Below are 27,810 nucleotides of genomic sequence, written 5' to 3'. Positions count from 1 at the left end.
GGGGGGTGAAAGGGGAGTGAGAGAGAGGAAGAGGGGGGCAGAGGAGGGTGAGGATAAGTGCTTGGGATAGGGAAAGCAAAGGAAATTGCGTTGGGCTGCTGGATAGGGAGCAGTAGGGTAGCAATTAGCACACGAACCTGGTGACCCGAGTACGATTCCCGCTCGTGGCTAACACCAGCGACGATTATCAGAACCGGGTCTTCCCCTAGGTCGGCTTCCTCTAGGTCGACTCAGCCTCAAAATAAGTACCTGGTGCGATGTGTAAAAACATCGCCGCTGAAGAGATAAATGCGGCTGGGCGTGGTGTTGGCCACTCACCCCCTCTTGTGTGCCGTACCGGCCTTCACAGGTACTACTTGCTAACAGCAGCTGCCCCAACACTGGACGTTGCTGCTGCTGTTGAGGAGGAGAGTCAAACGTCATCCCAAGAAATTGCCACGTTTTAGTAGTCTATCGTTGCATAATTAGTTCCTGAACCCCTTATTTTCTTGTAAAGTGTAAACGCTTGAACATAAATGCTGACGGGGTCAAATTCCAATTTGTTTTTTTAAATTAATATTATACCACCATATTTTAAAAGCGTGAAATTTCCACTTCAGCGACTGTTGCCATGAACAGTCGGCCAGTGTCCCAAGCTGGCAACATTCATCAGCCCGCCAGCTTACTCTTCGCCTCCACTTGTTTCCTCAGGAAGCCATCGAAGGTGTCCCCGAGTTGAGGGTACGAATTCTTCAGCTCCCACAGGAGCTCCCAGAAAGCCTTGGCGCTCCACTGATCCTTGCTCAGGACAAAGTCCAGCAGCTGCACCGTGGCCTCAGTAGAGTCCATGTTTATCAGCATCTGTCGAGAGAAGGAAAGGAGAGAGGGGGGGAGAAAGGAGCAACGAAGCCAGACTCAAACGTTGCGCTCTACGATGGGAATGACAAAACGGCAGGCGGTTGGGGGGCGCATGGGGGCGACAAACCCAGCTGCGGTTGTACTCAGTATTCAGGGGCGCTATGTGACGCATGTAATGGTGTGGGTGAGCGCTGTCATGCCGAGGTGGCTAAAGTTACATGAGGTAAGGGGGTGGGTGAGTGGTCAGGGAGTTGAATCCCCTGGCAACCTCCACCTCCGGAAGCGACGGTGCCACTCGGTCTGGCCTTAATTGGCGGCAGGACACAAATTGGCCAGTCGGAACAGGCTAGGTGGTGGGGGTGAGGGGGGGGTGTTCGACGGGGCTATGCATGGTTGGTGGCCAGGTGTTGCCAACAAGAAAAATCGGCTTTAGTATAACTAATTTTCGAGGTTCCCATTGGAGGTTGCTGCACATGCCAAGTTGATTGACAGGAGCCGAGAGGCAAGAGACGAATGTCTCCCACCCAGCAAAAGGCAGCTAATTGGCTGCTAGGAAGGGCAGAGAGAGAGAGAGGTCATGTGCCCGGGGCTAAATTTGTGGATTCAAGTGGGGCGCCACCGGGGTACAGAGAGGCGACGATCGACGCCCACCACGACCAAGAGACTCCCGGAGAAGACCAGCGACGACTGCCAGGTGCAAGGCTGCGGAACCGAGACTGCGGCCGCATTGAAGTGTTCGACATTGCGGTTGGAGGCGCCGGCCAAGTCCCGAGACTGTCGCCACGTGGAGTCTCTCAAGAGCGCTACCGACGATGTAAACTTCGTGACCACGACTGCAGCTGAGCTGTTCAACGTTGCGGTTGGAGGATTCCAACAAGTCGAGACACCACCGCCTTTTGAGTGGCTATATCAAGAGCGCAGTTATAAATGCAAACCAAGACAACCACTGTCGGGTCCTGGGAATCTTTGAGGCTATGCATGGCCTTGACGGCAGATCCCGTGTGTACCCTGGATTTATGCTGCCCCATTGCATCACTGAAGGGCGGAGCGTGTGTGAGAGTTGGTACGAACGGTCATCTAGTTTTATGTATTACCACGGCGCTCTGTTGTTGCCAACACACAGGGGGCGCTGTGTAGCCGTGTGTTGTTCGAGTTTCGAGGAGTTTCGAGGAGTCGGTAGAGCTCAGTGTTTTGTAATTGTCGATGCGTGGGGGCGCTGTGTAGATGTTGGAAATTATTGTCTGTTTTGATTCTCGTCCTTGGACAAATTGTCTCAAGGCATAGTTAATAAATTATAAATCTCGTTAAGACTCGCAGTATTCCAGATTGAATTATTGTCCATCTTTATACCACTGTTAAAGCACTCTTATAATAATCCGCATTGGTGCTCTCTACTAATGAGGGAATTGCATGGGGAGAGTAAATGGTTCCAAACTCCTCTCTCTCCCATATTAATAATAAAAATAAAGAGCAAACCTCACAATGCACACATACGTCATCGGATTGAAACAGGAAGAAAAACATGGATGACCAATGATTTACACTTAACATCATCAGAACGGGAAAGTTTTAATCTGGTAGACTGATTGGTTTAATATTATGCCTTTTCAACGATCAAGCAAACCTATCTACTTTTTGCATTTGACTGAAATGTGGGTTTTAATAAGTAATATTTAAAAATACTCTTATAAAAACACGCTTTAATGAAATGTACCGTACGAGTAATGGCAGAACTCCACGACTCCAGGAAGTGGCCCCGAAGCTTGCCATAACATAAGGGACCGTGGTGATTTACAGCCAACGTCAATTGAGCGTGAATAATTAGACCCAAGCAAAAACATAAGATATAAAAAACATTGCTTAAAAATATATATGAATTTTTATGATGGAATATAGTATTGTCATCAGTATAACATACGTATACTAAGTTTGCAGTCGATACGACATTGGGAAGTTGGTTAAATTGAGTTTTAAGATTTGAGGATACGACAACGGAAAGAGTTGAGGATATTACATACAGAGTTGAGGATACAACAGACAGAGTGAGATAAATTAAAGCGTGTAAAAAGGAGGACTTTTCAGAAACATTCGACAGAAACCCCCACCAACCCTGGACTTCCACGTACAAGGAAAGCAGTTTTAAAACGCTCGATGGAGAGAAAAATATGAAGAAGAAAACAAAAATCGCCCACCTGTCTGTGGTTATTGGTGAGAAAGCCCCGGTTGTGAAGTTGTGCGATCAGCATATTTGGCCCTTTCGCTAGAGCTCTAATCAGCGTCGTCTTGTTGAGGCGGATTCGATCGTGAAGCACGTGGTCGGAGTGCCGGTTCAGGCACACGATGAACGTGTTGGAGATCTCTTTGAGAAATTCTGAAAGACAGGGGGCAAGGGCGGTGGTCATTTTCTGAATGACATGACTAATAACACGTAGTCAAAGCGACAGCATTGCTCAACCCTTTTCCATATTCATCATCAATCACAATCCATGGGGCAGATATCACCGTAGTCGAAGGTGGTCCACTGCACATTTCGTATTTTGTTGTTTCCACTTTCCTCTCTCTGTTTTGTAATCTCAATATGCTCAAGTAGTGTACATCATAGTAGTGTATAGTGTAGTGTATAATCGTGTAGTGTATTGCATAATGGATAGTAGTGTAGTGTATAGTGTACAGTAGTGAGTGGGTGTGGGTATGTTGAACTTCCTTTATACGTAGCCAACTATACTAATCGGAGGCTGTGTAAAGTGTAGTGTATAGTAGTGTATTGTAAAGTAGTGTAGTGCGTAGTAGTGTGTATGTATGTTGAAAGTCTTTCGCACCGTATGTAGCCAACCGTGCAAATCTGTGGGTCTCTGTGGGTCTGTGTGTATGTGGGTCTCTGTGTAGGTATGTAAATTGACCTTAATATAAGTTTTTTTTGGTTAGATCACGTAAATATAAATGTGTCGTCAAACCCGCCACCAGGAGGTACAAGCACAATGTGCATGCATAATGTGCGTTGATTACCATATTAATAACCCAACAGGCAATGCATACTCATTGTAATTTAACACGTAGGCTTTCGCGACCAATATCATCCATAATAGAGTTTTTTGGGTTAGATCGCATAAAAATATAAATGTGTCGTTAAAACCTGCCACCACCCGACACAGCCAACTAGTAAGGGTTGTCAAGTAAACAGAACATGCCAATTCGTCACTAGTACAGCACACCTGTGTGTTGGAGAGCCAAGTCACAATATTTATAAACTGAGTACGACGTTTCTCCAGTAATTACAACTAGCTTCATCAGACGACTGCCAGATTTGTGGAGAAGTCTTACTGTTTCGTTCCTTATATAGAGGCGTGGATGTGTTGACCACCCTTCTGCGCTCTTGCACAATGTGGGGGGGATTATTGAGGCAACGTACATTATGCATGTGCATTATGCGAGCCCTTTGAACTTGTCCTTCCTGCCTATTGTGTTTATTAAAATAGCCCTACCAATGGTAATCCCTTTTTAAGTATGCTGCCCGTTGTAGGCATGCATTTAAATAATGTATTATTTGATTATTCGCTTCTACGTAGCTATCCGAATGGTTCAAGTAAAAAATTGCTGAAGTGGGCGATTGCTTGTGTTGCAATCGAAACGTCGTGATTTGTTTTATTTTATTTTATTTCTAACTAACATGACTTTACCGACTAGTAACGAATTGGCATGTTCTGTTTACGTGACAAATCTTACTAATCGAGTGTGTCGGGTGGTCGAGGGTTTAACGACACATTTATAGGTACGCGATCTAACTGAAAAATAGCGACGTAGCTCAGGAGGGCCTATGTCTCATAAAATAAAATAAAAAATAGTTTACAGTTTAATCACCAGAAAAGGGGGATAGTAAAGCCTACTCTTAGTCTTCTTGGTTCTTTCGGTAAAGTCACGTAGAATGGAAATAATAAAATAATAAAAATAAAACATAATAAAATAATTCTCACGACGTTTCGGCCACAACGCAAGTAGCCGTCCTCAGGTGAAGAACAGGTCTGTCGAGAAGACAGCGTCTGAATGGTCACGGGAGTCATTCTTCTCGACCGACCTGTTCTTCACCTGAGGACGGCTGCTTGCGTTGTGGCCGAAACGTCGTGAGAATTGTATTTTATTATGTTTTATTTTTATTATTTTATTACTTCTATTCTACATGACTTAACCGAAAGAACCAAGAAGATGAATCACTGCAGTCACGAAAGCTTTAAATCGAAACCTACTCTTAGTTTTTTGTTCGTCATTCTTTCTGAATGCGTCACTTTCCCTCTCTTACCGAGGGATCTCAGCCACTGCTCGACTTCGGGATACACCGGCCCCACGTCCTGCAGAGTGAGCAGCAGCTTGAGGCAGTCGTCATTGCCTCTCTCCACGAAGTAGTCGAGGATGCGAGCAGCACACTCATACTCGTCTCGCTCGCCCCTGGCCCTGGTGAGGAGCTCGGTGGTGATCCGTCCTTGCCTCATCAGCAGCTCGAGAAGTTGCCCTGGGTTCTTTCCGATCCACGCCTTCAAGTCAGCATGCTTGCTATGGACAGAGCGCACCGCCACGCCTGTGGGTGGCAATCACAGTCACGGGTGTCAATTCCTTTCTGGGCGGCTCAATTTCCCGCGTGAGATGGACCTAGCCAACAACGTCTCTTACAGTTGTGAAAACATTTTAATCGGTGTTCTTTGCCCTGTTGGGAAATACACCAGGAGATGTTAAGGTGTTCAAACACCCAAAGGTATGATACCTTTTGGCGAGGAATCAAGTCCGCATTAACCACACATGTATTCACTCCCACTGGACTTGGGAAGACATCACAACAGGGTAAGCTGCGTAATACGGATCTCTCCTACCCCTGGAGACTCAAGACAACTGATGCGCCCACCCCCAACAGAAGCCTTCCTCGTGGTCAGGATGGAAGCCAGACTCTTCGGCAAGAAGGCCAAGGCGTTGTCATCACCGCTGCATTTCCAAGCTCAGGCCGGACGCCCTGGGTGAGGGCCTGAAGGACAGCACTGGGAGTAGAGTGGAAGGTCATTGCGGCTACCCTTCCGGGGTTCTCGAGAGGAGAAAATGGAAGAGATTGAAGTGGAGGCTGGAGAATCGGGCGATAACGGCGAACCGAGAGCGCTCCAGCGAAAGCGCACGGAGACAGGCTGGCGGAACTTGGAACGGGCTGGGCGAGAAGGGGCCGGGAGAATTAACTGAAAGTGTACGGCGGCACCGCGGAGGAAACGGAAGAGCGAGGAAACCGCCCGCACCTGGGAGTAGTAAAGCCGCGACTCTCGCGATTCGCATATCACTCAGGCCGAGATGCTTGCGGTAGCGCGGTTGGTAAAAACATACCGTGTCAACCCATACGGTTGAGCCCATATTCTTGTACAGGGAAATTGAGTTTTAAGGTCCATACGGCGTACAGCTGTTTCAATATGGGCAAAAAAATGTGTTTGTCTCTGTTTCTCCCTTGAGACTTTGTAGGATGAATGCTGAGAGGGACACGGGCTGACCAATAAGGTCTGAATTTTTCTGTGATAAGGTAGGGCACTGATAAGGGTTTGACAGGTATGTAAACAGGTGCATCCGCGGATACTAAAACCTCGCGGTCAGTAAGGGATCACTGTGCGTGTGTTGTCTTTGAAACCGATTGGCCGACAACACCAGGATACGGTAGCCTTCTCTGCGGCCTTGTCGCTGCACCGCCAGTTCTCAGACAAAAAGGTAAACAGCCACAAAGACATTGGCAGAGAGCACGTTTTGTTTGCACGTTTTTTGCCGCGAACATGTCACGCGTGGGAGTGGTTATTCGCTAATTTAAGACATCATCACCATTTGTAGCACCATTGCGGGGGTTTGAACAGCAGCATGACGACGGTGGAGATTGGGGTGTTTTCACCGTTTGTGCATTGTCAGAGTGGGGCAGCCACGGAGCCACAAAGAGGGGGGGAGGAGCCAAAGAGTCGAAAGGGGTGGTGGAGGAGTTAAAGAGTCACAAGGGGGGGGGGTGGGGCACAGTCACAGAGCCACCAGCATGCGGCTCCCGGAGCCACAAGTTTGCCATCCCCCTGGGACGGGTGACATTGAGGGCCGTCGTACCGCTGCTGTGGACCTTTTTCCGCAGCTGCACGTAGTTGTTACTGAAGTAGTAGAGAACCTCCCAGAGTTTCTCACAGCCCAGCTCCCCCTGGCTGGTGAAGTGGCTCAGTATGAGCTCCACGCACTCCCTGCGACTCCTGTCTTTCGCCTCTTCATAGACGTTGGCCGGGATCATTTTGAAGTGATGGAGGTGCTGTAGGAGGTGCGAGGGATCCACCCGGATTGATGCCTTGATGTTCTCGCTGCTGTCGCAGGTGAGATTCACCGCCTCGCTCCCAATCTTCACCTGCGGTGGAGCAACTCGAGATGCATGCAATGTAACCATGGTGTAATTGGACCCCGGTGGTGAGGCGGTACGTGGTCTCCTGTAATGCCCCATAGGAGTTGTTTTTTTCACAATGCGAATTGAGCAAACAGAACTGCTACGTTACAGGGCTGGTGGGGAATGAGTGGTGGGTGTAATATGGCTACCTCCGGCGTAGCATCGTTGTCATCACATGAGGCATTGGGATGCTGCTGGATGCTTCTCGATGCTGCTACGCTACATGTGCCTCGGTCTTTGTTCAGGCCCTGCGTTACGCATTGTCTCGCGCGTTATCACAGACTGTGCTTCATATTCACCCCTGTATTATTTATAATGTATTATTACACGATTTTTTCCATCACATGGTGTTTGTCAGGAAAGCAACTACTCTACCGCGCGTTTGATGAGAACACGGACTGTATCCTTCCTCCTGTTTAGCATGGTTGGCTACGTATGGTGCGAAAAAAGTTCAACATACATACATACACACATACATACACAGAGACACACAGACACCCAGACCCATAGAGACCCACAGATTTGCACAGTTGGCTACTTACGGTGTGAAGCAAGTTCAACGTACATACATACATATGTGTCCAAGCCTGAAGAGTAAGGAGAGTGCGAGTGTTTCCAGTGGTGAGTTTACCTGATATCCATCTGTTTGCATTTCCAGAATTTGGGAAGGAACAATTCGGTACCCTTCGATTGCAGCGCCTGTGGAATTAAGACGTGAGAGTGAGATGACAATGCTTCTGCTGCTATCAGATACCGAACAAAGCATCGTGTCTTATTTCAACTTAGTACAGTATAGGCGTACCCCGGTTTTACGTCCAGGATGCGTTTCCTTAACAAACAGAATGTAAGATCTAAAGTACTTTAATCGAAGCAAAGAGATGGACGGTGAATCGTAACGTTAAGGTTCTGCTACTAGAACTAGGTACTGCTTTTAGAGATGGGATAGTGGGTCATAACGTGGTACAGTACCTATTATTACGACAAGTACTACTACAGGTAGTAGTAGATTTTACTACTACTAGTCGTAGTAGGTACTGCCTTTAGTACTGGTACTACTGTTACAGATGGGATGGTGGATCATAACGTGGTACAGTACCTAAACAGAGCATGCTCAGTTACCCATTGCAAATGTATACTGCACAACCATCGGTGTGAAAAGTAAGTCTATATGATTGATATATTAAGGAATACCACTCTCTATTCTACTTTATGTATAATTTGTTTGTCAAATAAAAGCAGTTTACACAAGTCTATAAAAATTGTCGCCATAAATACTTTTTTTTTTTAGCAGGAAAGGCTCCACTGAGCGTATTTTTTAAAGCGACCTGGCCCACACAAATGAGAGCTCAACGAAGTGGATGATATCATTATCATCATCGTGTGGAAATGTATAGCAGCAGCCAAACACTCTCTGAACGCCATGACATTGATTTTAAATGTGGAGGGAAAAAACCGGAGGACCCGGAGAAAACTCCACGCGACCATTATGACCACCACGAGGAGAGAGAAGAGACGCAAACTCCAAATATACAGCAACAGGCATCAGGGTCGGGATCGAACGCACGACTTCCTGTATACCAGGCGAGGTAGTTAACATCTCCTAGACACCGTGGCACCCCTAGTCAGGAAAGCATCCTGACATCTTGACTAGAGAGAGAGGAGGACCAATGCAACGACACAATGAAGGGTGGTCGCCGTAGAATGAGAAACTGCAACACATCCGTGAAGCGGTGGGTTTGGACGTAATAATAATACAACCCATGCAGGTTTTGCCCATTACCACAGCTATATTCTTGTACAGGGAAATTTAGTTTTTAGGTCCATACGGCATACAGCCGTTTCAATACGGGCAAATGCTATTTTTGCCTATTTGTTTGTGTTTCTCCCTTGTGATGGGACTGTAGTATGGACGTTGAGATTTATAAGGGGCACGGGGTGACCAATATGGTCTGAAATGGTCTTTGGTAAGGTAGGGGCACTCATAAGGGGTTGACAGGTATGCGAGTCCACTCAGGAGCAGCTCTGATTGGCCAAAATCTGCGTGTCCACGTGATGTCGTAAAACAGACACGCACGCCAGTCATTGATCGAAAATGTACTGTTAATGAAAAACAACGTGGACCCCCCCGATGGGAGGCAGCTCTAAATATCGTTAATCGATGGCGTCGTAAGCCAAAAGGACCGCTGTTTTGCTTTACATCTTTTAGGACGGAGCGTTGCGCTTACCGTGCTGGTACGTGCATCCTAATGTCGGCAAGTCTCGTCCCTTGAAGACGATCACTCCTAATTTCAGCGCGAGTATGCTTACGAGGGTGAACGCCAATCCAATGGCAGCTGTGCGTGTTGAATAAAAAAAGATTAAAAAATCAAAGATTATACGAGAAAACCAGAACATTAAACTTTCACATTCAGAGAGAAGTCAGCGCAATTCACAGGTGTAAACTTCATCATCATCATCACGTGCAGACGTTTGGAGACAATGTGCAGTCCGTGTTCTCCTATAACACGCAGTAGCGTAGTTGCGTTCCTGAAGAACATACCCACCCCGATATAAATATAAAAAAGTAAAAAGTTGTGTGTGGGTTTCTGGCGGGGTTTGTGTGTGGATGTGTGGCGGTGTTTGTTTGTGGCAGGGTTTGTGTGTGGTCACCCGCTTGCCACTCCAACGGTGGGGTTTTAAGTAAAAAAAAAATAGCCAGGTACCACGCCGTAAGCCCCATGGTGAGCAAGCGCTATTCCTTTTTCACATCCATCAACTTTAAATTAGTTTAGTTAGCGATTTAGTGCGATTTCTGTGCACTTTCTTACTTATTTATTTATGACGCGTGCACGACCATACCAACTCACGTGCCTTTGGTGGGGAGGACGGCCCATGCCAAGTCGCATTCCTCCAGTGGGAGTGAGGGGGACATTTTCATTCGCGTTTAAAATGCTATAAAAATACACTAAACGTTCAGGTAAATTCCTGATGCGTGCAGTTATTACTACTGAAGTATTGGAATTGACGGCAGGAACTTCTTGACGGGTAACACACTTTTATTAAATCCTTTAGGTATCACAATACAACGTGTGGTCTTTCTTCTTCCGACGACACACTCCACTAATCTCGTGTAAGCTCTAGGCCTCTGGCTACACCCGATACACTTGACTCGTGTAGACCCTATGCCTCTGGCTACACACAATATACTCGACTCGTGTAAGCCCTATGCCTCTGGCTACACAATACACTCGACTCGTGTAGACCCTATGCCCTGGCTACACACAATACATTCGGCTCGTGTAGACCTATGGCTACACACACTACACTCGCCTCTGGGTTACACAGAGTCCCGGTCCCCTTAGGACAGCGGGGCTAGGTACCGCAGGGCTCTAGGTCTTCATCCCCGTCTTCATTCTTCGCTGGTTACACACTGCCCTTACGCCTGTGTGCATCCCCTTTTATAGCCCCTGCTCACGAGAGACGGAGCTGATGCGGCGTCGACGTGAGCGTCGTTCCTTAATGAACCAATCACGACGCACTCTCTCTACGATCCGCTTTCCCCAGCGCGTGTTAACATTACTCCACCAATCACACTGCGCTGCCACCTGATCACTCCCTCTCAGCGCGTCACCGGCCCACAGCCAATCGGTACCCCGTAACCCACGACCCCGCGCTGACCCCTGATCCTCCACCGTCAGCGCGCGTCACCACCTACACAGCCAATCATCACGCACTGTGCATACGATCCCTAATCCCAGCGCGTATCACCTCTACACTACTATACAGTCGCGAGATGCTACCACTATAGGCCGTAGATATTACTGCAGAGTGGCTGGGGACATCGTGCCTGGGGGGGGGGGGGGTCAGTGGTAGCAGCCCAGCCCCAGCCTGCCAAGGTGCCACCTCGGCCGGCTGGACAATCTAGGCGAGGCCAGAGGCTCTGCACAGGACTAGGCCTCACCACGCCACTCTGTCAGGTGAGTACTTTGCACTATAGAGTCCATAAATACTGCTATAGAGTCAGTATGTACTACTGTAGTGATAGCAGGTACCACCAGAGTCGGTATGCACTGCTGTAATCAAAGCAGGTACCACCACAGTATGCATTGCTGCAGTGAAAGCAGGTACAACCACAGTATGCACTGCCGTAATCAGACCGGGTACCACCACAGTCAGTACGCACTGCTGTTAGATTTTTAAGAGTAATTTTGAAATATTTTTAAGACTCGGGCAATGCCGGGTACTTCCCGCTAGTTATATAGAATATCGGGGTGGGTATAAAGTACAGTCCGTGATAACTCGCGAGATTATGCAAAACTAAGGGCCTGAACAAAGATCAAGGCACATGTAGGGTAGCAGCGTCTAAAAGCATCCAGCAGCATCCCAATGCCTTGTGTGACAATGATGATTATGATCATGCTATGCCGAGGCTGCTGTTACAAACTGCTCATTCCTACTCACGCTGTGACGTCGTAGTTCCGTTCACTCAATCGCATATATCCAGTTTGCATCCGGGTTATAACTAAAAATATATTTCCCTAATATACATTCATCACGTTATATATCCAATTGGCATCATGAAAACGTCTGCGTTGTGGCAGAATACGAGTGAAAGCTGTGCAATTCAACATTCATTCGGTATTTCGTCCTTTGTGCGGCAGTACCTGAACCCAACTATGATGACGATTTTTGTTTGGTGTTAGATCGCATAAATATAAAGGTTGCGTCGTCGTTAAACCCGCCACCACCACCCGACACAGCCAATGAGTGAAGGGTCAGTGTCAGATAACACAAAACGTGGCCAATTAGTGGCTATTTCGGCACTAAAACCGGTTGTTGTGTGTTGGAGAGTTAAACCCACAACAGCATTTACAATTGGAGTTACTGTGACGTTTCGCTGGCTGATTACAACAACAACCACCAGCAGCTTCATCATGCGGTATAGAGGGGAGTAAAGGTGATGACATCACTGAGAAACTATCAGCTGCGAAGATCAGAGGCATACGATTCCGACCCCTGAAGATGCCTGCTGCTGTATATTTGGATACTCTTTGGTTCTTTCGGTAAAGTCACGTAGGTATAGATAAAATAAATTTAATCATGACGTTTCGATTTCAGCACAAGCAATCATCATCTGATAATAATTTATTATTATTTATTATTATTTTCTTGCTGTGGTTTTCCCACCTGATGATGATTGCTTGTGTTGCAATCAAAACGTCGTGATTGAACTTATTTTATTACCTACATGACTTTACCGAAAGAACCAACCAGTATGCCTAGATCCTACAAGAACCATAATCCGGCCCTGAGTAGTGGGGCTTTACGCCTGGTGAAGTAAAAGAAAAACATTGATTAATCGTTTTTAGTTTGTACGGCCTAACCTGTCTTATACCCTTGATGGACACCGGTCCGTGAGTCGTCGGGAACACAGCGCTGTGAGTCATCGGCGTCTCTCTTAAGCCCTTCCCTGCACCAACACTCGGTGTCCTGGGCCATGAAGCAGTTCACGACCGCCTCCTCGTCTGAAGACAGAGAGACGCAGACAGCACCTCGTCACTGTTAACGCGAGTAGGAAACACGCGAGTCGCAATGCAGCCGCCTCGGCGTAGCGGCAGCAGCATCGTCACCATCGCACGAGGCACTGGGATACTGCTGGATACTTCTAGTAGACGCAGCTACCCTCTGCAGGTGCCTTCCTCAGTCTTCGTGGATTGTGCTTTCGACTCCCCACATTATTTGTTATTTATTCTAACTCGATTTTTTTCATAGCGCGGTGTTCTTCAGGAACTCAATTACTACTCCTACTGCAACCGCCACCGCGTTATAGGAGAACATGGACTGCACTGGCAGATGTTAGGGGTTCTATCCTTGAGCCTGAGCCAGTTTTACCACTGATTTAAAACGGTGCTATTACAAAGAGATCACTGATCAGTGTGGATTTTGCGAGGTGCCACGGTGGCTATGAGATGTTAACTACCTCGCTTCATATGCAAGAGATCGTGGGTCCAATCTCGAACCTGACGATGTCTGATGCTGTGTATTGGGAGCCTGCTTCTCTCTCTCTCCGTGGTGGTCACTGCGTGGATTTGTATCCGGGTCCTCCGGTTTTATTTCCCCCCACATTTAGAATCAACGTCACCCGTTTGGAGTGTTTGGCTGCCGCTACAAATGTCCGGACGTGATAATGGTATCAGTCAATTCGTTGAGCTGATATGAGTTGTGATGGCCCGGTCGCTATGTAGCTCAGTGGGCCTTACACCTGGTCAAATAAAATAAATCGTTTATTATTTATTACACGCTTTTATTTAACTCACTCTGTCTGTTGTATCCTCAACTCTGCCTGTTGTCGTATCCTCAAATCTTGTAACTCAATTTTAACCCACTTACCAATGTCATACTGATGACAATACTATATTCCATCATGAAAAATAACAATATATATTTTTAAGCAATCTTTTTTATATGTTATGTTTCGGCTTGGGTCTAATTGTCCACGCTCAACTCACGTTGGCTGTAATTGGCCACAGTCCCTTACGTTCTGACAAGCCTCGGGGCCACTTCCTGGAGTCGTGGAGTTCTGCCATTACTCGTACGGTACATTTCATTAAAGCGTGTTTAAAAAAAAGTATTTTTAAATATTACTTTTTTGTTCATAGTGATGGACTGGAATCGTAAGAATGTGCAAACGCAATTGATCGGTCTCGCTCGCTTTTATTTGTCAAAGCCTTGATGAGTTTTGTTGTTATAGTTGCACGTGCGGTGAAACCAGAATGTGCAGATTAGTCCGACCACACGGAAAATAATAATGGTGATACATTTTAAGCAAACATCTAATTACTGCACACACACACACATATATTCAGATCCGGCAACAGCCTACTTTCTGTGCAGTCATCTCTATACCTGGTCCGCAGCTGCTACATGGCATGCACATCTCCTCGCTGTTGTCTCTGCTCATGAATGAGCCCTTGGGGCACAGATCGCACATGCCATTCCCTCCACCGCTGATGCAGTCCATGACCTTGTACGTCCCTGGAGGAAGAGGAGTCACCAACGACTATTGAGATCCACAACCCCATCATCATCAGCAGCAACATCATCATCGGCATCAGCGGCAGCAGCAGACGAGGGGGGAGGAGGAGGAGCAGGATGAGGAGGAGGAGGATGAGGAGGAGGAGGAGGATGATGAGAAGGAGGATGAGGAGGAGGATGAGAAGGAGGATGAGGATAAGGAGGAGGATGAGGAGGAGGAGCAGGAGCAGGATGAGGTGGAGGAGGATGAGGAGGATGAGGAGGATGAGGTGGAGGATGAGGATGAGGAGGATGAGGTGGAGGATGAGGTGGAGGAGCAGGAGGAGGAGCAGGAGGAGGATGAGGAGGTGGAGGAGGATGAGGAGGTGGAGAAGGAGGAGGATGAGGAGGAGGAGGAGGAGGATGAGGAGGAGGAGGAGGATGAGGAGGAGGAGGAGGAGGAGGATGAGAAGGAGGATGAGGAGGAGGATGAGGAGGAGGATGAGGAGGAGGATGAGGAGGAGGAGGAGCAGGAGGAGGAGCAGGAGGAGGATGAGGAGGTGGAGGAGGAGGATGAGGAGCAGGAGGAGGTGGAGGAGGAGGATGAGGAGCAGGAGGAGGATGAGGTGGAGGAGGAGGAGGAGGATGAGGAGGAGGATGAGGATGAGAAGGAGGAGGATGAGGAGGAGGATGAGGTGGAGGAGGAGGAGGATGAGGAGGATGAGGAGGAGGATGAGGAGGATGAGGAGGAGGAGGATGAGGAGGATGAGGAGGAGGATGAGGAGGATGAGGAGGAGGATGAGGAGGAGGATGAGGAGGAGGATGAGGATGAGGTGGAGGATGAGGAGGAGGAGCAGGAGGAACAGGAGGGTGGTCACGTTTTTTCGGAGTTCTGCAAAAGCGTGAAAACTTCACATTTCCCAGTGTTTTTTTCTCGTTCTTTTTGTGTTTAACATTTTTTATAAAGTGAAGGGGCTTCCCTCGATGTACTCTTTCGTTATTTGTGGTGCTGTGTTTTGTGTTTATTTGGTCATATTTTGTGCGTGTTATTTTTCCTTTGCGAAAAGCAGAGTGTGGTGGCCTGGCCGGAACACTCCGACCTGTCCCATCTTGCCCTCTGCTGCACTGTCTTTCGCTGCTGCGTTGCGTGGTGCGTGTTTATATCAAGGCCGTAATCTATATATATAAAATCGTGCATGTCTGTCTGTCTGTGTGTGTGGATTTCGGACCATACGCACTTTCATTGGACGGCGGTTGCCCCTGGCAACGGCTAGCGACGCCTTCGCCGCTTTCATTGGACCTGGCAACGGCTAGCGACGCCTTCGCCAAGGGCTGCAGTTTCATTGGACGGCGGTTGCCCCTGCCAACGGCTAGCCACGCCTTCGCCACTTTCATAGGCTCCGTAAATAATTAAATAATAGCCATTACACAGTATTGTTGGAGCGCTGAGGGGGGGGGGAAGGCACGCCACCCGTACCATGCCTTTGCCGGCTGGACAATTTTGGCGAGGCCGCAGGCTCTGCACGCTACTAGGCCTCGACACCCACCACGCCACTCTGAGGTAAATTCATCAAAGTTTTTCCTACTATTCACTCCACCCCCACCACAATGTGTGCAATTTATATTACTTTTAAACCCAACGCGCCAACAATCGATTACTTAAATGTTCACTGTACAAATAGTCATTAAGCTGGGTCAGCGTACTGCCAGTCTATCATGTAGACTGTAGCCTGCTTATTAAACTCGGTGAGCGTACTGCCACTCTATCATGTACACTCTAGCCTGCTTATGAAGCTGAGTGCGTGTACTGCCAGTCTATAATGTGGACTGTAGCCTGGTTATTATAATCGATTCTTTATATGTTCTTTGTACAAATAGTCATTAAGCTGGTTGAGCGACCCCAGTTCCATTCCAACTCACGCCCACCACCGCTGACGATTATTTGAAACGGACCTGGGCCTCCCCTACGTCGACTCAGCCTCAAACGCGTAACTGCTGTCGTGTGTGAACATCGTCACTGGGGAGACAAAGGCGGCCGGCCATCGTGGATCCAAGTCCCGGGCGAAGCCGGGTCATGTGTATGTGTGTATGTGTTTATGTGTATGTCTGTGTGTTTCTATGTATGTGTGTATGTGTGTGTATGTGTTTGTGTGTATGTGTGTGTGTATGTATGTCGGTTTTTTTGTATGTCTTTATGTGTATGTCTGCGTGTCTGTATGTATGTGTGTATGTACGTGTGTGCATGTGTTTGTGTGCATGTATGTGTGTGTGTATGTATGTGTGTGTATGTGTTTCTGTGTATGTATGCGTGTGTACGTATGTGTGTTATGTGTGTGTCTGTGTGTCTGCATGTATGTGTGTGTGTATTGTGTATGTGTTTGTGTGTATGTATGTATGTGTGTGTTTGTGTGTATGTGTTTGTCTCTGTGTATGTATGTGTGTATGTATGTGTGTGTATGTGTTTGTGTGTATGTCTGTGTGTGTATGTATGTGGGTTTTTTTATGTGTTTATGTCTATGTCTGTGTGTCTGTATGTATGTGTGTATGTACGTGTGTGTATGTGTTTGTGTGTATGTATGTGTGTGTTTGTGTGTATGTGTATGTCTGTGTGTATGTATGTGTGTGTATGTGTGTGTATGTGTTTGTGTGTATGTGTGTGTATGTATGTGTGTGTATGTGTTTGTATGTGTTTGTGTGTTTACGCTCGCATTACACAAATGTCTTGCAGGTCTAAGGCGTTCCTCGCGCAGCATTGCCGCTTTATTATTGCAGTCGTTTACTGCCGTGCGCACCCTGAAAGTCGTGTGTGTCTGCAGCAAGCGCGTGTATGTGTACCTATGGACGCGCGCGCGTGTGTTGTGTAGGGGGAACGGTAGTGTAGTGCTTAGCGTGCTGTCTGTGTCTGTGTGTGTGTGTCTGTGTGTGTGTGTCTGTGTGTGTGTCTGTGTGTGGTGTGTGGGGAGCGGTAGTGTAGTGCTTAGCGTGCTGTCTGTGTGTCTGTGTGTGTGTGTGTCTGTCTGTGTCTGTCTGTGTGTGTCTGCGTGTGTCTGTGTGTGTGTCTGTGTGTGTGTCTGTGCGTGTGTGGTGTGTGAGGAGCGGTGGGTGTAGTGCTTAACGCTACGCTGCGCTACCAACCCGGCGAACCGAGTTCGATTCCCGCTCACGGCCACCACCGGTGACGATTATTTGAACCTCCCCTAGGTCGACTCAGCCTCAAACGAGTAACTGGTGTGGCGTATTAACATCGGCACTGGGGAGACAAAGGCGGCCGGGCGTGGTGGATCCAAGTCCCGGGCGAAGCCGGGTCATGTGTATGTGTGTATATGTTTGTGTATGTCTGTGTGTCTGTATGCATGTGTGTATATATGTGTGTGTATGTGTTTGTGTGTATGTGTGTGTGTATGTATGTGGGTTTTTTTGTATGTGTTTATGTGTATGTCTGCGTGTCTGTATGTATGTGTGTATGTACGTCTGTGGATGTGTTTATGTGTATGTATGTGTGTGTATGTATGTGTGTTATGTGTCTGTCTGTGTGTCTGCATGTATGTGTGTGTGTATTGTCTATGTTTTTGTGTGTATGTATGTGTGTGTTTGTGTGTATGTGTATGTCTGTGTGTATGTATGTGTGTGTATGTGTGTGTATGTGTTTGTGTGTATGTGTGTGTATGTATGTGTGTGTATGTGTTTGTATGTGTTTGTGTGTTTACGCTCGCATTACACAAATGTGTTGCAGGTCTAAGGCGTTCCTCGCGCAGCATTGCCGCTTTCTTTTTTCAGTCGTTTACTGCCGTACGCACCCTGACAGTCGTGTGTGTCTGCAGCAAGCGCGTGTATGTGTACCTATGGACGCGCGCGCGTGTGTTGTGTAGGGGGAACGGTAGTGTAGTGCTTAGCGTGCTGTCTGTGTCTGTGTGTGTGTGTCTGTGTGTGTGTGTCTGTGTGTGTGTGTCTGTGTGTGTGTCTGTGTGTGTGCGTGTGTGGTGTGTGGGGAGCGGTAGTGTAGTGGTTAGCGTGCTGTCTGTGTGTCTGTGTGTGTGTGTCTGTCTGTGTGTGTCTGCGTGTGTCTGTGTGTGTGTCTGTGTCTGTGCGTGTGTGGTGTGTGAGGAGCGGTGGGTGTAGTGGTTAACGCTACGCTGCGCTACAAACCCGGCGAACCGAGTTCCATTCCCGCTCACGGCCACCACCGGTGACGATTATTTGAACCTCCCCTAGGTCGACTCAGCCTCAAACGAGTAACTGGTGTGGCGTATTAACATCGCCACTGGGGAGACAAAGGCGGCCGTGCGTGAGTGGTGAGGGAGGGAGAGTGGTGAGGGAGGGAGAGTGGTGAGGGAGGGACAGTGGTGAGGGAGGGAGAGTGGTGAGGGAGGGACTCAGCCGCAAAACGAGTAACTGGTGTGGCGTATTAACATCGCCACTGGGGATACAAAGGCGGCCGGCCGTGGTGGATACAAGTCCCGGGCGAAGCCGGGTAGTACAGCTAGTTATAATATATTATAATATATATTGGGGGGGACGCATCCCCCCCAATAAATATTCAAATATGCTCAAAATCTCCCCCCCAACATATTGCTATAAAAAAATTATTGCTATGCTATGTAAAAACAAGAACAATTTGCTAAACCTTGGCCACAATATCTGGACTTGTCTTCATATAAATCAATGCATAGATTTATGTTCATATGATTGTGGTTATGGTTGTACTTTATTAATCCCTAATCTCTGCCATTACATACAACAAAACAAGAAAATTTAAAAAAGTAAAAACAGAGCAATTGAATACAATACACTATTAGACATTATTGTAAAAAAATTAGAAAAAGTCCATCCTATGTGTTAGTGAATTTATAAAGATTTTAGGCAGGAAATTAGTTTTCAAATTTAGATATTTTTCTGGGTTGGGGCCCCCAGACACCCTGGAAGATTTGGTCCCCCCCAATTTTGACTCCATGGCGACGGCCTTGGTTTCTATGGTGTGATTTCTCTAGAATTTTCAACACATTTTTGTTGCATCTTGTGCCTTCTCAGACAGCGCAGCCATTATCTCTCCCCCCCCCCCCCCCCCCTCTACAGCAAGAGCAAACGATCGCCTCTGCCAGTCGGGACGGACGCCTTGAGCTCGGGGAGGAAGCGAATGAGCTTCAGGAGCAAGGTTTCACAGCGAGTGACCTAGACGCAAAGTTCCTTGGGCATCGACGGGCTCATCATTTTGGTCAACGCTGCATGAGGACTACGGAGCAGTTCTTGAATAGGCAGTGGCCACAGGAGCCATGCCTCAGTCGTGGAGAAGGACGGTGCTCACCTTGCTCCCTAACAAGGACGACCTGGAGGCATCTGAAGAATTGGCGACCAGTGTACTGATTGTAAACTCCTGGTCAAAGCGCTGTCCTCAAAATTAAAGTCGGTGCTGGCTCAGGGGTGGAGAGTGACCAGGCTTGCGCGGTCCCGGGAAGAACCATCCACGATGGCGTCTTCCTTGTAAGCGACTTCATCGCCCTCTCCGAGAGGATGGGGCTCCCACTTGTGCTCCTCTCTCTCGACCAGGAGGAGGCGTTCGACAGGGTTGACCATGGGTATCTGCTGGGAACACTCAGGGCTTTTGGAGTCGGGGCCGGATTCATTGGTTTGGTCTGCCTGCTTCTCGCTGAAGCCCAGTGCCTGATCAAAAGGGTGTTCGACAGGGGGTGTCCCATGTAGGGGCAACTGTACACCCTCGTTGTGGAGCCCTTTCTGTGCCTTCTCAGGCAGAAGCTGAATGGCCTCGTCCTCCACGAGCCGAGCCTCAGAGTGGTGCTCAAACCATACGCCAATGACATCCTCTTCACCATGGGCTCACTGGGTGACATTTCCCTCCCCCACGCCTGCCAGGGCATTTACTCCAGGGCCTCCTCTGCAAAAAACGAACTGGGGAAAGTGCTGTGGGATGCTGGTCGGAAGGTGGGACCAAACCCAATTTCCAGAGCAGGCCAAGAACATCACGTAGAGCACCGCTTGGTGCCGCCTACAGGACCTTCATGAGGTCCACTTTGACAAAGCCGAACAGAAAAAAACCGTACTAGTTCATGGTCCAGTTCCACCACCAAGACACGCTGAGGACCCACAAGGACCACGCCTGGAGAGTGACCCTCCCCCTTTGAGGGCCAAGAGAAACCTCCTTGGAGGAGTTTCTACTCCAAGCCGTCCTACAAGTGCCAGAGGGACTTCAGTTGGAGCCTGGCTCATGGCACCATCACCACCAACGCCTTTCCTAGCGAAGTTCACCGACACTGACCCTCAGTATTTCCTATGCGGCGAGCAGGTGGAAATGGTCGCACACACCTGTACACCCAGGGCAAAGGCTCTGGATTCGCTCTTCCAAGCCCCTGCAAAATATCCTGCTGAAGTTGTCTGCACTTCTCCCTCACAGCACTCGTCTTTGGCCAGAGGGGAGACAGGGGGATCTCACATGCACCAGGAAGGCTTTGTGAATGCCCCGATGAGCTACGCCCAGTGCCGGATTATCCTAGCAGCAAAAGTAGCTAAATATGCTACGGGCACCGCACTTTCAAGGGCCCCATGCTAAATGCTTTCAAGCTATCATTTCCGATTCAGTGATTCTGCACTTAGTATAGTACTATACTGCCTTTAACTTTTATGAACGACTGGGTGTTTAAGGTTAGCGATTTGTCATATTACCTGGCTATATAGCAAATGAAAAAATACAATTACTTTACTATGCAAGTTAAACATTTATGTGTTTTAATATTTATGTTTAAAAAATGTAGGGCCCCTTTATAACATATGCTACAGGCCCCACACTAGCTTTATCTGGCACTGGCTCCGCCAAGCTGGCGATCTGCAGGGCGAGGAAGGTGGCTGTGGATGGCAGCCGGTCACCAAATGCCCGCAGCATCCTTGGGGCCCTGCTCCTCCGCCAGGGTGTGGCTGGGGAGTTCTGCCACTCTAAGCTCAACGGGGATGCCCGAACCTTCTTGGAGCAGTGGGCGGCAGAGGGAGCTGTGTGCTCCGTACTGGACAGTGGAGAGTTGATTCTAGATTTGAAGCTTTCGAGACTGCAAGGATTCATCTTCTTAGGTTTTTTCGGTAAAGTCACGTAGGTAAAAAATTTAAATTTATAAAAGTAAAATAAAAAATAAAATAAAAATCACGACGTTTCGGAGGCAACACAAGCTTCCGTCTTCAGGTGGAACCGTCACAGCACGATAGCTGTATCAAGTGAGAGAACTGTTTTCTTAGAGAGAACTGTTTTCTTAGAATTTCTCTCACTTGATACAGCTATCGTGCTGTGACGGTTCCACCTGCAGACGGAAGCTTGTGTTGCCTCCGAAACGTCGTGATTTTATTTTATTTTTATTTTACTTTTATTAATTTTAATTTTTTACCTACGTGACTTTACCGAAAAAACCTAAGAAGAAAAAAGTGGAGAGTTGGTTGTGGCAGACTGCGCTGGGCCTCCCCCTCCTGGCAGAAGCTCGTTATTTACATGTATACCGCATACTTGTTTGCATTACGGGCACATCTATTTCATTCGGTGCACTCACGTCCAAGGCTATGGACACTCACGAGCAAAACAACAAAAACAAGCAATAGGCGAAATGGTGACTGAAGGGTGCTCACGATGGTGAAAAACCTGAGACTGATCGGGAAAAAAGAGGAACAGAAGGGGGAGCGAGGATGGGAGGGAGTAGGGAGGGAGGGAATGGGGAGGGAATGGGGCGGGTGTAAGCGAGCAATGGGAGTTGTTTACAGACACGCGACAGAAAGTTGGTTGAGTGAGACCCGACGTGCAGAGAAGCGGTCGATGCATGTCCGAGTGTGATTCTGTTATAGCAGTACAATAAATAGGTCGACTGAAATCCTCGTTTAATTCGGCAACAATCACTCGTGCCCTGATTGTCATCGTGAGGTCATTGGGACAAAACAAAACTGAGTTTGGTTCCTTTCCACATGAGCGGGGCTGTAACTTGGTGGCAAACGTAAATAAAACGAAACCTATATAACCTCTTGCTGCAGTAGTTATCTCGCTATGTCTCCAGTCTCAGCAGTTCGTCTGCTGTATTTTTTCACCTGAAGACGATTGCTTGTGTTGCGATCGAAACGTCGTGATTTTTTTATATATATCTACGTGACTTTACCGAAAGACCCAAAGAGTATGGATTCCTGCAGTCACGAAAGCTTAAAATCAAAATAATATGTAGTTTGCATGTGTAATGACAGGGTGACACCTGCCGGCCTATACGGGTAATTACGGTTATAGATAGTTTATCTTTATTTTAACCAGATAAGGCCCCACTGCGCTATGTCACTCTTTTATCAGCAGCGACCTGACCATGACAAATGATAGCTCAAAGAAGTGACTGATATCTTTAGGTGGACATTTATAGCAGCAGACAAATACTCTAAAAGCACTTTCGTACAGACTCACAGAGACCCACATAGAACCATACAGACTCCCACAAATACCCACATAGACCCATAGAGACCCATTACTCAGTTTAACACGTAGGCTTACGCGACCAGTATTATTTACTTCAATAATGTCTGTGTCCCGCACGTGACATCACTCCACGTCGGCCAGCCCCCCTCATTAATACTGATTAACAGGTGACGCCCTCCACATGGACCCCCACTCATAATAATCATGAGCGGGTGACGTCACTCCACGTCGAACAGCCCACCACATTATTAATCATGAAGAGGTGATGTCTTCCAAATGGACACCCCCCCCCCCAATTAATATTAATTAGCGGGTGACGTCACTCCATATAGGGGGGAGATGCGCCTCCTCCCCCCCTCCTCAGCGTCAATTTACAATCCTCACTACAAAGGCCGAACCCTCACGTCACGTGATCTCCGTAACGCTATTGAGACATAGAAGTAAAAAGGACGTCATAATGAACAAGGGATTATAACCTTTAAATGAAATAAGTTTGTGTCACCGCGGCCTTAAAAATTGCACGCGAATTAATGCAATAAATATCATGTCGCGGTCTGCTTTTCGCTTCCGATTTACTGAAATACACCCGTCCTTGGACGGGCAGAAGGCTAGTTCATAATAAAGGCTTTTGGGTTTGATCGCGTAAGTATAAATGTGTCGCAACCGTCCACCACCCGACACGGCCATTCAGTAAAAAATGTGTCACGTTAACAAAACGCCAATTAGTTACTTCTTCAGCCCACCGGTGTGTCTGAAGCGTGAATCCACAATTCTAAATGTCGTGGATATTCATATTCATTTTACTGATTGGCCGTGTCAGGTGGTGGAGGGTTGCGACACATTTATACTTACGCGATCTGACCCAAAAGTCTTTGTTATGAGACCCATACTCATCGAGACTTATACTCAAACTCAACTTTTTTTAATGTTACCAGGTGTAAGGCTACACTGAGCTGCTGTGTACCTCTTTTTACACGCTTTCTATTTACTCACTCTGTTGTTGCTGTTGTTGTCGTTGTTGTATCCTCAAATCTTGTAACTACTTTTTTACCAACTTCCCAATGTGATATCGACTGCAAACTTGGTATGCTTATGTCATACTGATGAAAATACTATATTCTATCATAAAAAAGTAAAAAAAAAACATTTTTAAACATTCTTTTTTACGTGTTATGTTTCGGATTGGCTCTAATTGTCCACGGTAAACGGACGTTGGCTCTAAATGACCACGGTCCCTTACGTTATGGCAAGCTTCGCGGCCACTTCCTGGAGTCGTGGAGTTCTGCCATTAAGAGTACTGTACATTTCATTAAAGCGTGTTTAAAAAAAAGTTTTTTTCAAATAACACTTTTCAAAAGCGACCTGCCCATCACAAATTATGGACATTAATAGCAGCAGCGAAATACGCGCAATGTTGATTCTAAATGTGCAGTGGACACCTACGACCTATCTGCCCATAGATTGTTATGATACACTACACTATACACTACACCATTATACACTACGCTATACACTACACGACTATACACTCTGCTATAATCTAAGCTACTATACATTACTCTATACACTATACTATATACTACACACTACACGATGCACTACACTATACACCATGCTTTCCACTATGCTATACACTACTATGTTGTTCACTACCTGAGCATATCGGCACAAGGCAGAGAGAAGTGGAGAGAAATGGCGAGCGAGAGAGTTTAATTTCATTTCAGTGTCATTTATTTGGTATAGCCCTGTGAGCCATTCGGCTCTTGAATCGGGTGCAACCGCAACAAACAAAAACATGAACAAGAAACATTTTAAAGTGACTATGCGCAAACAGAAAAATCCAGGAAAAAACAGCAAAGTCTTCCAGAAAAAGCACCGTACATCAACGCTGTGTGAAAAAATCCCAGTGGGATGCAAGTCAAACAATAACAACCATAGAGATAGATAGACACACAAACTCCAAATATGCAGAAGAGCAGGCAGGTGTTCAGGGTCGGGATCGAACCCACGGACCTCCTGGGCACATGGTCACCGCAGCAGCAGGTGCAGGGGTTTGTGTCTCGATGCTGCCCCCACCCCACCCCACCCCACCCCACCCCACCCCACCCCACCCCACCCCACCCCACCCCACCCCACCCCACCCCACCCCACCCCACCCCACCCCATCCCACCCCACCCCACCCCACCCCACCCCACCCCACCCCGCCGTTTGCTTTACCTGCACGGCAGAGTACGCAGCAGAAACCTTCTGGCGATTTGTAGAACTCGTCGCCGCACTCGTCGGCGAGAGACGGCTCGTGCAGGGAACCCTCCAAGGCGAGCGGTAGCCAGGGAGAAAGAGAGAGAGAGACGCTGACTCCAAATATATTACAGCAGGCATCGTCAGGGGTCGGGATGAAATCCACGACCTCCTGTAGACCAGGCGAGGTAGTTAACATCTCATCACAGGGACGGAGAGAGAGACGTAGACTCCAATATACTGCAGCAGGCATCGTTCGGGGTCGGGATCGAATCCACGACCTCCGGTAGACCAGACGAGGTAGTTAACATCTCATCACAGAGAGAGAGAGACACAGACTCCAAATATACTGCAGCAGGCATCGTCGGGGGTCAGAATGGAACCCACGACCTCCTGTATACAAGGCGAGGTAGTTAACATCTCATCACAGAGAGAGAGAAACGCAGACTCCAAATAGGCATCGCCAGGGATCAGGATCGAACCCACGACCTCCTGTAGACCAGGCGAGGTAGTTAACATCTCATCACAGAGAGAGAGAGACACAGACTCCAAATATACTGCGGCAGGCTTCGTCAGGGATCTGGATCAAACCCACGACCTCCTGTAGACCAGGCGAGGTAGTTAACATCTCATCACAGAGAGAGAGACACACAGACTACAAATATACTGCAGCAGGCATCGTCAGGTGTCGGGATCGAACCCACGACCTCCTGTACACCAGGCGAGGTAGTTAACATCTCATCACAGAGAGAGAGAGACGTAGACTCCAAATATACTGCAGCAGGCATCGTCAGGTGTCGGGATCGAACCCACGACCTCCTGTACACCAGGCGAGGTAGTTAACATCTCCTAGCCACCGTGGCGGCCCCTGCGCGTGTATCACCGCCGCTGTGTCCGATGCGAACCGAAACGGCACCGAGGTGGCTTACGCGCGCCAGGCGTGATCACAATGACGTCCCATGAGGATGATGTCGACGACGACGACGATGGTGATGACGATGATGATGATGATAATGACGAGGTGTGGGGTTGAAGGATCACGGCTTAGGCGCGCGCGCCAGGCGTGATCACAATGACGTCCCATGACGATGATGATGATGTTGACGACGCCGACGATGGTGATGACAACGATGGTGATGATAACGATGATGACGATGATGACAATGAAAACGATGATGATGATGACGATGATGGTGATGATGACGATGATGACGATGATGATGACAACGATGGTGATGATGATCACGATAACGACGATGATGACAACGATGATGATGACAACGATGATGATGATGACGACGATGATCACGATGACGACGATGATGACGTCACATGACGACTACGATGATGAGAGATACAGAAGCAGAGGGGTTGAGATAAATCCACCTGGCGGCCTATTCATCCAGCAGTGGATTGATCACAGCAGGGGACGATGATGATGGTGGTGATGGTGGCGGTGGTGATGATGATAATGATGATGGTGGTGATGGTGGTGATGGTGATGATGGTGGTGATGGTGATAATGGTGATAATGATGATGGTGGTGATGGTGGTGATGGTGATGATGGTGGTGATGATGATGGTGATAATGATGATAGTGGTGATGGTGGTGATGGTGATGATGGTGGTGGTGATGGTGATGATGGTGGTGGTGATAGTGGTGTGGTGATGATGGTGGTGGTGATGGTGATGATGGTGGTGGTGATGGTGGTGCTGATGATGGTGGTGATGATGGTGGTGATGGTGGTGAATTAATGAGAGGTGGCGCGGCGGTTAGAGCTACGCTGCACTACGAACCCGGCGACCCAAGTTCGATTACCCGCTCACGGCCACCAACACCACCAGTGACGATTTTAGAACCGGTCCTGGGCCTCCCCTAGGTCGACTCAGCCTCAAATGAGTTACCTGGTGCGGTAAACATCGCCACTGGGGAGACAAAGGCGGCCGGGCGTGACTGTTGGCCACCCATCCCCTCGTGTGCAACAGCACCGGTCGCCTTCATCGGCGCTGCTACTCGCTAACAGCACTTGCCCCGACAGTCTGTTCCAGGCTACACGGGGGATCTCTGCCTTTGAATGAATGAATGGAGGAGCGGCCCTCCTCACCAGCAGTAGCAGCAGCAGCAGGAGCAGACGACGCATCGCTGTCCACGGGGCCATGCCGCTGTTCTGCTCCTCGTCACCGGACTGCACTCAGAGTCTCCCAGTCACTCGCCACACTTTGTTGACCGCAAAATATGTGGTTGAACGTGGGTGGGTGTCCGTGTGTGTGTATGGCTGAGGGGGGTGGGGGTGAGTGTCTGTGTGTGTGTGTGTGAGATTGAGCATGGGTGAGTGTCTGTGTCTGCGTGTGTGGATGAGAGATTGAGTGTGAGTGTCTGTGTGTGTGAGATTGAGCGTGGGTGAGTGTCTGTGTGTGTGGATGAGAGATTGAGTGTGAGTGTCTGTCTGTCTGTCTGTGTGTCTGTGTGTGTGAGATTGAGTGTGCGTGAGTGTGTGTGTTTGATAGTGAATGAGTGAGTGGGTTAGTGTGTGTATTTGAGATTGGATGAGTGAGTGGGTGAGTGTGTGTGTCTGTGTAAGAAGTGTGGTTTTTGAGAATGGATTTCTGTGTGTGTGTGAGATTGGGATCTGTGTGTGTATGAGTATGAACGAGTGCCTGAGTCTGTCTGTCTATGTCACTACTCTTTGCCGAACATCGTCGGCTATGATCGTCCGGGGGTGTTCAACAAAGCGTAGAACAAACGAATCACGTTGGCCTGGCGATGTACAAAGATGAATCAATGTGACAACAAGCGACGTGTCATGCTCCTTTTCACAATTGGAATGCGGTCAGGTGATTGTGTTTATATTGCTCACTTGATGTCGTTCAGGGAGATGGTGG

General features: G+C 48.1%; 1 protein-coding gene across 1 annotated transcript; it reads right to left on the bottom strand.

Annotated features, from left to right (window-relative positions):
• Positions 1-205: 205 nt before the first annotated feature.
• LOC133359407 (uncharacterized) lies at positions 206-27,727 on the bottom strand. The gene is made up of 10 exons (XM_061577821.1): positions 27,033-27,727; positions 24,907-24,997; positions 14,144-14,272; positions 12,622-12,762; positions 9,484-9,591; positions 7,890-7,957; positions 6,937-7,222; positions 5,132-5,407; positions 3,030-3,208; positions 206-840 (listed from the first exon to the last, which is right to left on the bottom strand). Exons 1-10 carry the CDS (start codon positions 27,084-27,086, stop codon positions 649-651), a joined length of 1,524 nt encoding a protein of 507 aa, XP_061433805.1. The 5' UTR covers positions 27,087-27,727; the 3' UTR covers positions 206-648.
• Between the last annotated feature and the right edge of the window lie 83 nt (positions 27,728-27,810).

This window comes from Lethenteron reissneri, chromosome 65, assembly GCF_015708825.2.
Source record: "Lethenteron reissneri isolate LAM-NWPU_2019-01 chromosome 65, ASM1570882v1, whole genome shotgun sequence".
Classification (NCBI taxonomy): Eukaryota; Metazoa; Chordata; class Hyperoartia; order Petromyzontiformes; family Petromyzontidae; genus Lethenteron; species Lethenteron reissneri.
The sequence above is the reverse complement of the archived record's forward strand: the minus strand, read 5'-3'. Positions and strand labels throughout refer to the sequence as shown.